This window comes from Chamaea fasciata, unplaced genomic scaffold, assembly GCF_029207755.1.
Source record: "Chamaea fasciata isolate MVZ Bird 193981 ecotype frontalis unplaced genomic scaffold, bChaFas1.0.hap1 SCAF_6, whole genome shotgun sequence".
Taxonomy (NCBI): Eukaryota; Metazoa; Chordata; class Aves; order Passeriformes; family Sylviidae; genus Chamaea; species Chamaea fasciata.
The window spans coordinates 41233423-41243150 of NW_027094091.1; the positions used below are offsets into that span (position 1 = coordinate 41233423).

General features: G+C 45.5%; 1 protein-coding gene across 7 annotated transcripts in view; it reads right to left on the minus strand.

Annotated features, from left to right (window-relative positions):
• Positions 1-9520, minus strand: part of GRIA2 (glutamate ionotropic receptor AMPA type subunit 2) — an 87461-nt gene extending 77941 nt beyond the window's left edge. For 2 of the 7 annotated variants that reach the window (XM_066186076.1, XM_066186073.1), the window contains exons 1-2: positions 9132-9517; positions 8670-8810 (exon numbers count right to left, since the gene is read on the minus strand). In XM_066186076.1, the coding sequence (XP_066042173.1) occupies positions 8670-8810; positions 9132-9219 (229 nt within the window). In that variant the 5' untranslated portion in view covers positions 9220-9517. Of the gene's footprint in view, positions 1-8669; positions 8811-9131 lie in introns of all 7 variants that reach the window. The other 5 variants (XM_066186071.1, XM_066186072.1, XM_066186074.1 and 2 more) reach the window with 4 other exon arrangements.
• Between the last annotated feature and the right edge of the window lie 208 nt (positions 9521-9728).

A 9728-nucleotide genomic window follows, 5' to 3' on the forward strand; every position in this document is an offset into this window, starting at 1 on the left:
GAAAACTAAAGACAAAGGGTTAAAATTCAGGTCTTCTGCCTGACATGGACAAGAGAAATAAAATAAGTTACATCCTGTACAACCACTCCCTGTAATTCCACTGTGGATCAATTCTGCTTTTGCTCTAAGTAGCATTAGTGTAGTTTATTTAAGCATGTGCCTGGTATGCACTAATCATGCAAATTATTCACCCTGCTTTACAAATATTACACCTGGAATGAACTGTCAAATATCAGTGGGTCTCTGCCCAAGGTACAGTCATGCAGGAACATTTTCCTGCTTGCCAGAACTCACATTTGCACAAAGAACCCCCTCTGAGACTGTAATAGCACAGTGTAATGGAATTTGTGACTTTCATAGAGGGGAAAATAAAAAAAAAAATATATATAAATCAGCATTTTGGCTTGGAAGACATTTTGTCAAAAACAACTCATAGCCTAGTATCAGGAAGAAACATTTTGAGCAAGCTAACCCTCAACAACCTCAATTTCAAAGATTTATGAGATTATTGCACAAATTAATCTGACTTGTTCAGAGCTGTACAGTCTATTTCATCAGCATACATTTGCAGACATTGTGAGATAGTTTACACATATACAGGGAAATACAACACATTCAAATAATTTAGATCCACATTACATGGAATGGTAAAGCATTTTAGCATTTTAATTTTATGGATCTAAACCAGAGTCCTACAACTTCCAAATACATTCATAAAAGGCAGAAAACCAAAGAAAGCAAATCCCTTCTCCATGCTGCAAAGCAGCTGCAAAGCTGTTCTGCTGAGCTCTCTCACCCTGTTGCTGACATGAGCCCTGAAAGCAGACTTTCCCATACAGATGATGAGGAAAAAAAAATCTCTGCATTACCTATCAGATTGCTACTTAAATTTTCTATCATACCATGTGCTTAGAAAAAATCTGTTCTTTGTAATCTTCAAAGTGCGTGAAAGAAAATCAGTTCACACCATTTGAAATAAACAGAGGCATTTTTTTCCAGCCCAAGTCATGTTTGTAAACTTCTAATCTCATTTATACTGAGAAGAAATTACAGTGGTGTGATAGCCTTAACCACAGCAGTCTGAATAAATGCAGCACCAAATCAATTACGGGTTTTTTCCAAAATTAACTACCTGAAATGGAGATTAAACTGAGTAGGTGATATAGAATAGTAAACCCATGTTCATATACTTATTTTGAAAATTTTATAAAATTAGCCTCTGTTCCTTATTGAGCTTTGAAACTCTTCTAACAGTTGTGTGACTACACATTTATGTGTCAGGGCATTTTAGCATTTTACAGAATTTTGCCCTACTCTTGTGCACTGGAAGAATTGGGGAAAAATATGCCCATTTTAAAACCCAAATAGCAAACTCCTCTTTTATTTTTCTTAACAGTGAAATGCAAAAACACTTATCTTCTGTAGTTAACTAATGAAAATGCTATTTCCAAGTGCAGTAAAGCCCAGTAAGTTGTTCATGGACTAACTGAAGTGACTGGTAATTCAATTACAGACCCAGCATCCCAAATATACAAATCAACCACACTGATTCAAGATAACGAATACAGACCTGAATATTTTTCCACTGATATCAAATAAAACAGTAGATTAGAGTGGAAATAAGACATTTCTTTAGCTTGAGTCTGTCACCTTTAGTTGAACTGTACGTAACACTTCAACCTTCAAAAAAATCCCATTAATTTCTCCAAGCCAGGTTTGCGAGCAGGTAGTGGGAGATAGTAATAGCTGGAGCTGAACCACATCTTGCTGTAGAATCACAGTGAATATCTCTGTCTTGCAAATTTTTTTTCACACTTTTTCATAACGTGACTAGCCATTGAAAAATGCATTAGGTATCTGTACAGTAAATCAGGTTCAAGACAGGCATGTTAACTCTCTATATTCACTGCCCAAATGGGGACTTTGGTGGGGAAAAGGTAATCCCCCCATAAACTGAGTGATCTGAGAACCTTTCTTAAAACAATAAAAGAGAAGAAAAAAAAAATCAAATATTTGTGGTGGTATAATTGTTAAGCAAGGGTGCACAGCAGTGCTGCACTAGAAAGTAAAAATTGCTCTATGGTGGTGCCGTACACAGACAAATAAACAAAAATAAACACTATTTCAAAAGACATCTATACCACTCTGTAAGTGCACACAAATAAATACAATAGTTGTATTTTAAGCACAGTTATTGATTTTAGAAGGTTCAATAAGAATTTATTCAACATGTGGTTATTTAAAACCTGCTTGCTCTCTTTACTGTCGAGCTGACTCACAGTATGCCTTCACAATGTCTATCTTATGATTTTACTCACTCCTTATTGCTCATCCATACAGAATTCATTATTGAAATTATTTACTAATTTAAATAAACGCTCTTTTTCAGTTTAAACAGGTTTATATTTAATATGCACTTATAGTCAATGAAAATTCTTTTTATGAACTCACCAAAGGAAAACATAAAGGTTTCAAGACAAAATAATAATGATGCTCTACAAATCTATATATTTTGTATAAAAACATACAGACTTCTGCCCTATACCTTTTCAGAAACCTATTTGGCAAAAGGAATTAATCCCTTGTCCACAGTCGTCTAAAAGCAGATGCCACTGTAATCATGTTCTGATAAATATAATGATCAGTTAAAATACAATGGGACAAATCTTGCTCATTTCAGAAACAGAAGTTGCAGCTTAACTGTCACATAAAACCCCCATTCACATATACATATGGAGTTTGTAACTGCATTTTTTACCTTTTGGGGTATGTTTCCAGTGTTATTTTCAGTCTGACCTGACAATCCTTGGCTTGAATTGTTGTAACATTGTTTCCAGAATATGGGCATGAGCCTTCAATATACAAATTTTTTAATTCATGCACCTGGCTCACAGGCATGAGAACATGACTTAAAGAGATAAATTAGCTTACTAGTAAGTGCTCTCAGATAATCCTCCTCAGAAAATGGATTGTAGAGTTTAACCAATGTCCTGCTTTTGATTTATCTGACATTCAAAACAAACTGCTGTTCACTCTGCTAAATATATATGTGTGTACACTTACATACACGTGTGCATATACAAATATGCATGACTATCTGTATATGCACATACATGTTTACTGTGGGTTATGTCCCCTTTTTAGTTTCCTGAAAATTAGTCCTATCAGCATATAGGATTTCATCTTTAATTAATTAATTTATAATTATAATTTCCTAAAGAAAATAGTCTTTAACTATTTAACTGTGTTTTCACATAAGATGCCTGACACATTATGCCATCTGAATTTTCAAGATAATGATAACAGAATAGTCTTTACCTAATTTAATACATTTTCAAACTAATATGTTCCCAGGTATCATATACTTTCCTAGTAATTATCAACTGTTCAAAAAGAATTATTTTTCTGTTAAATATGTCTTAATTCTCAAAAATACTTTAATCATTAAAAGCTTGAAGAAAAGAACTAAGAAACCAGCAGTAACAGCATCACTCAGTGCAGTGCTGCTTGGTTTGGGTGCATAACACATACAGGATAGTAAAGGAAGTCTTATGTGCACAAGGAGTTAAGTACATCTCCAACTATGTGCAGACAATCACACCTTTCAAAGTCAGCGCAAATTAAAACTTCCATTAGCATAAACAGAAAAAATTTAATATATTTTCATACATTATATATGAATAAAATTACAGATAAGCACATATACTGAAGAGATTGACTGATAATAATGGTTTATTTGCAAGCTTGATTGGCATATTTAAGGCTTGATTGCTAAACTACTTACAAACTACTATTAAACATAACTCACTTTCAGATTTCTAAGAGTAAAATATATATATGTACTGTATTCAAAACTGCATGGTAAATTATTTCAGATATTATGGACAAGATTATTGCAGTAATCACATAATAAGAATTTGGAAAGTCAAGCAGGCAAGAGAAAACTTGGGTTTGTATCTGCCCATATTCTGGATCAGGGCTGTGTGACAATGGTCTGTGAGCCAGGCACAAAGACGCACAGCAGGGACAGCACTGTCACACAATAAATACCTCAGATTTCTTTATGAAGAATTCTCGGGAGTAGAAGAATGTTTAAAGTTTGCTACAGAAATCAATTTTGAGAGAAGAAATGTTTTGAGAGAAGAAAAATCACAGGAAGCTACATCCTGGTTATATTGTATCATTTTCTGCAGAAACTCATCTGATACTGACCACTTTAATTACAAGGAGGCACAGAACCTATTTCGCATCTGCTCACTGAGCCTGAGAAATGTCTTATAGTGAAAAGGAAATGAGAAGGACCAAGAATACAAATGAACTGAAACACAAGCAGCTAATAAATTCTTTCTCTCCTTAAAATCAGTTCTAAGAATTTATTGTGAAATACATTTCGGCTTGGTCCACAGTAATTTTAATTCAAATAAACATGTCTAATTTTTTTCCATCCTTCCCACTAAAGGATATTTATTTTTCCTTAAGCTTTAAGCATTTTGCCAGCAATATGCTCAATGCTATTTCTTTAAGAATTAAAGCTATAGCATTATATTCCAAAATGGTCAAGGAAACCTTTGCCATGACTCTCAAGTTGCAACATGCCAGATATTCATAGGTTTTCACAGCTGCTGGTTGAAGATATAATGAAAGGATCTAAGGTTTATGCATGAATCAGCATCCCCTTGTCACAATGTCATGGTGCAGTGATCCCTGCAGAGCTGTAAGGCTTGATTTAAAACAGCAAAGCTCAACGCTGACTCTTGAGCCAGCAGGATTAAACATCCAAGATTGTACATATATTGCCTCTGTGCTCAAACTACTGTACAAAAAAACTTGTTATGGCAGTTTTATAGTACTCCATAGGAAACCTCTCTTTAAATGACTCCAATATCCTTTAAATTCTAAAATATGAACACAATACAACTACCCCTGAAGTTTTTGGGTAGGCAGATTTAAGATGAAAGGACTTCATCTTCATCACTTTCCTTCTTTCTTGTTTTGACAGAATTAAAAACTTTAAAACAGTCCGGTATCACTGACGGTCAACACTTCTTCAATTGGACAAGACTCAACTACACTATGCTGAAGGACAATGAAGTCCAGTGGTTTGGATATGTTCCAGTGGTTTGGATATGTTCCATTCTGCCCCATGAATCGCCTCCAATGCTGTATCTTTGCTCCAGCTGTTAAAACAAACAAACAGAACCAAGGAGGTTCTGCTAGAATGAACCAAGAATTCTCACACACTGCTAAGCCCAGCCCACTTCTCTTGAAAGGTACAACTGCAATCATGGCAGTAAACACTGCTCTTAATTGTGCCATTACTCCGAAAAAAAACATGCATCAACTCTCAATCTAAACCACTAGGCTTCCTAGTGATGCTGACTTAAGAAGTGTCAAACTGCAATTAGATTCCAACAGCTACTCCCAGTGACCTGTCAACACAGTCTTGCAGAGATGCAACAGTCCAACAAATTAACTATTTTTTAAGGCTACTTTTTGAACATAATTGACTGGTGTTCCTTTCCCAGGTTACATGAAGGTGGCCCATCCATCTTGGTCAAAATCAGTAGAATTGTGGCCCAATTTGCTGTCATGCAACACATCGTGACACGATCTCTTGGTGGTGAGGTGAAACACCCACTGAAGTGGCAGTCATTTCATGAGTTAAGGCTACCTACTCACAGAGTGTCCACTCCACTTCTACACCCATTTTCTGGCCACCTTTAAGTGACTGAGTAGTATCACTGTTTGGAACATTACTCAGGTGTACATGACCATCTCCTCCTTTCTGAAATTTAGGACCCTAATTTGAAAGCAGTACCAGCAACGCTGGCTCATCTAAAAACCATCTGGTCCAAAAACAAACTCCGAGCAGGAGTTAGTTTTTCTCAGTTAGTTTTTTTCAAACTAACTGAAAATTAGTTTGAAGACTTTCATGTATTTTTACAATGGGCTTTTTGTTTGCTTGTTTGTTTTTAAAGCAGACAGAGTAGTGTGCTGTTGCCTTGAGGCTACCGGGGTGGGAGGGAGGCAGGAGTGGCACAAAGGACCCCAGGTGCTCCCAGCTGCGGGTGCCTGGTCCGGACTAGTGGGCAGGGCTGCACCCCACCTCTGCCACACCAGCCAGAGCTTCTGCAGCCTCAAACATGGCTGGCTCAGGGGTTTGAGCCAAAATATTTTGGTGGCCAATTTTGGGCAGAAAATGGTCATCATTTTTATTATGGTATAAGCCTGCCACTTCATTTCTGTGCAGGACAATCGCCGTGTTGGAGTAAAACACCTGGGTAAATACCGAAGCATTTTCCTGTTAATATTATCCGACATTTCTGTGACCTTCTTTCACATTTGCATTGTTTCATTGTGCTGGTTTTGGGCACCAGTTATTTGAACACTATTCCATAAATAAAACTATTTCAGAACACTATTTCAGAAATTAAAAAATAAACCACCTCCCCCTCCAAAAAAACCACAAAGCCAAAAAAAACCCTAACAAAACCAACCTGCAGAATGTTCAGTATTTCAAATGAGAACAAGCATAGAGGGAAAAAAAGAGATGGATTCTTCTTAACCATTTGTGCATGCAGTGCTCTACAATCAGCCCCTAAATTCTACTTCTTGTACGCCAAATATTTGTCTTCGGAACTCCTTGTTCTCCAACCAAACCCTTCTGGGAAGGTAATTGAGGGGACACCATACAAATTTTAAGTGCACGCTTCACTAGTCAATTAAAACCAATGCACAAGATAACTTGACTAAAACATCTGTGGTAACTGAGGTGAGGAAAAAAAAAGTACATGTTCATGTCTTCATTTGGAGCTCTTCAAACGCTTGAAAATTGAAGCCTTGGACAAGGTTCAGACAAAAGAAAATCCAACACATGTATGGTATCCATCTCTTTTCTGATGGAAGCATCCAAGTCCACCACTGCAGTCTACAGCTTACACAAAGCATCTGAGTATTGTAAAAGTTCTCCATGAGAGACGAGAACAAGGCTAATAAACGCACACAAACGCTGGTCAAAAGCACTTGATGGTCTTGGGAGAAAAATACATAACCTTTAGTTTCTCAAAGACAAGGTGATCATGCTCATCTCTACTGCTAGTACGAAAAAAAAAAATCTGGTGTTTTCCAAAACCTGTTTCCAGGGTTTTGTTAACTTCACCGAATTGAGGAACACAGAAAGACCTGTCACATTTTTGCAGAATGCCATGTAAGCTGCTACACTTACTTCATCAACAGTCCAAGTAACATCTGCAAATACTGACCACATGCGGTTCTGGTTGATACAAATCCCCCTTACCTAAGAAAGGAAGAACTATCCAAGCAGTTTGCAAAGATTAACAATTTAGCACTACTGTGGCTGATTACCAGTTCTGACCTTTTCTGCCTTCAGCTATGGATGCTATACCCTCGTACCCTCGCACATGCCACTGAAAGCTTTGAGTTGAGCTCTTGCACCACCCATCCCAGCGTCTGTGCCAAGCCGCCCCTCTTCAGCACCACCGCACAGGGTAGCTGAATTGGGGGGAAGAAAAAAAGGTCGCCAATGGAGGGGAACTGCTCCCGCTGACTGCTAACCTCCCGGTTCAGCGTCCCTTACGTCTTTTTCACAGGAGGGACGGGAAAACGCCTGGCGGGAGCGCGGCGCGGGGCGGGAGCGGCCGGCACGGCACCGAGCGCGCTCCCCACTCGCTGCCGCCCGCGCCGCTGCGGGGACCCCGGGTTCGCCTGAGCCGGGCACGGGCGGCAAGGAGGGCAGCGGGGCAAAGGCGGGCACGGCTCAGCGCCCTGGGAACGCCGGCCGCGGCTCCTCGCTCTCAGCCCGGCACGGGCAGCGCCAGCCCCGCCTGGCCGCACGCCTGGCAGCGCTCCGCCCGGCCGGCCCCGCCGCTCCGCGGGGTCACACGGCACCCGCCGGGCCCAGCGACAGGAGGCAGAAGCGCACACCGCTGCGGGACTCGCTGCCCCGCCCGGGGCTCCTCTCCGCGCTACCCACGACCGCGCTGGTCCGCCCCGCCTTCCCCGTTGCCTGCCGCACAACGCATGTGCTCCGCGCCCCGCGGCACGCGTGCAGCCGGGCCCCGCCGAGGCGAGGGCGGAGCTGGGCATGGCCCCGCCGGGGGAACCGCGGGGGCGGCGGGCTCCCGGCGAGGCAGAGCGGGCGGCGAGCGCGGCCGCCCATGAGCGCGCAGGGCGGGGGGCGAGCGGGCGGCGAGATGGAGCCCGCAGCACCGCGCGGCGTAAAATGGCTGATCGCCCTCCGTCGCCCGCTCCGCACCCCTCGGCTCTGCCCGCGCCGAGGTGCTCCGCAGTCCGTGGGCAGCCCAGGGGCGGCGGGGGAGCGCTGCGGGCAGCCCTGGGGCCGCGCAGCCTTACGTAACGCGCGGGGGGAGCCGCCGGGAACCATTTTACACCTCCCGGAGGGCTGGGGGGCGCACCGAGACCCCGCGCCCCGTTCGCACGGGGCCGGGCACTCCCGCACCTGCTCGGCGGCGGGGCGGCTCCCCCGGCACCGCACCTCGCACAGAGCCCCACACACACACTCACACACACTCACACACACACACGTACCCCGCAAACCCCGCACACACACACACACACACCCGCCGCCGCACCTCTCGCAGCCGCCCCGCCCCCGCCGCCACGGCAGGCTGGCAGCGCCCGCTACTCACAGGCGTTGGTGACGGCGAAGCTGTTGGCCACCTCCAGGTTGTCGATGTGGGGAGTCAGCCTGAACTCCGAGGTGGAAAACTGAACCATCCCTACCCGAAACGCGCTGTACTCCTGATCGGCGCCCCTCGGGAACAGCCCCCCTGCAGGGAAACACACACGCATCAGGCGGGTGGGGGCACCAGGTCTCTCTGCCCGCCGCGGAGCCGGGCTGGACGCGGGTGCCGGGGGGCGCCGCTGCAGGAGCGCTCCCGGCCGCGGCTCCGTCCCGTGTCGGGGGACGCGGGGGCCGGGCGCTGTGGCCAGGCAAAAGGCGAGGGGACCTCGCTGGCGCCTGGCGGGCACCGCGGTTGAGACTGGGCGCGCGGCGACATGACAGGAATGCCCGAGTGACACCGGCGGGGATGAGGGACCGGGAGATCCGCCGGGAGGAGAGCGGGGTCCCCCCAAATGCGGGCACCTACCGATCTGTATGCTGTTAGAATTGACCCCCCAGATCAGTCCCCACAACACAGGAGCCAGGAAGACAGAAATATGCATAATCTTTTGCATTTCCAGGAAAAGTAGAGCATCCACAAAGCCACGGAAACAGCCCTTTCTTCTTCCTCCTCCTCCTTCTCCTCCGCGGAGCGCGCTCGTCAGCAAATTAGATCCCGTGCGCTCCGGGCGAGCGGCCGGCGGGAGCAAGCGAGCCACGGGAGGGAAGGAACGAGAAGAGCCCTGCGGCGGGCGCGGGAGAAGCCGCTGTACAAGCCGCTGCTGTTGCCGCGGCCGCTCCGGTGCTGCTGGCGGCTCCGGCGCTGAGCGGGATGGAGGTGCCGGCGGTGCCCGCTGAGCTCCCGCCGCCCGGCCCGGCCCTGCCCTGCCCTCGCACGCGCTCGCCCGCGCTCCTCGCACTCAACGGGCGGGCGGCGCTCCCGGCGAGGCGGCGGCGGAGGCGCCTGCGCGGAACCGGCCCCGGCGGGAGCGCGCCCGCCGCGCCCCCTGCGCGCCGCGCCCCGCCCCTCCGCGCGCCCGCCGGCCGCCAGCACCGCGGACAGCGGCCGCTCTTCTGGGAGGTG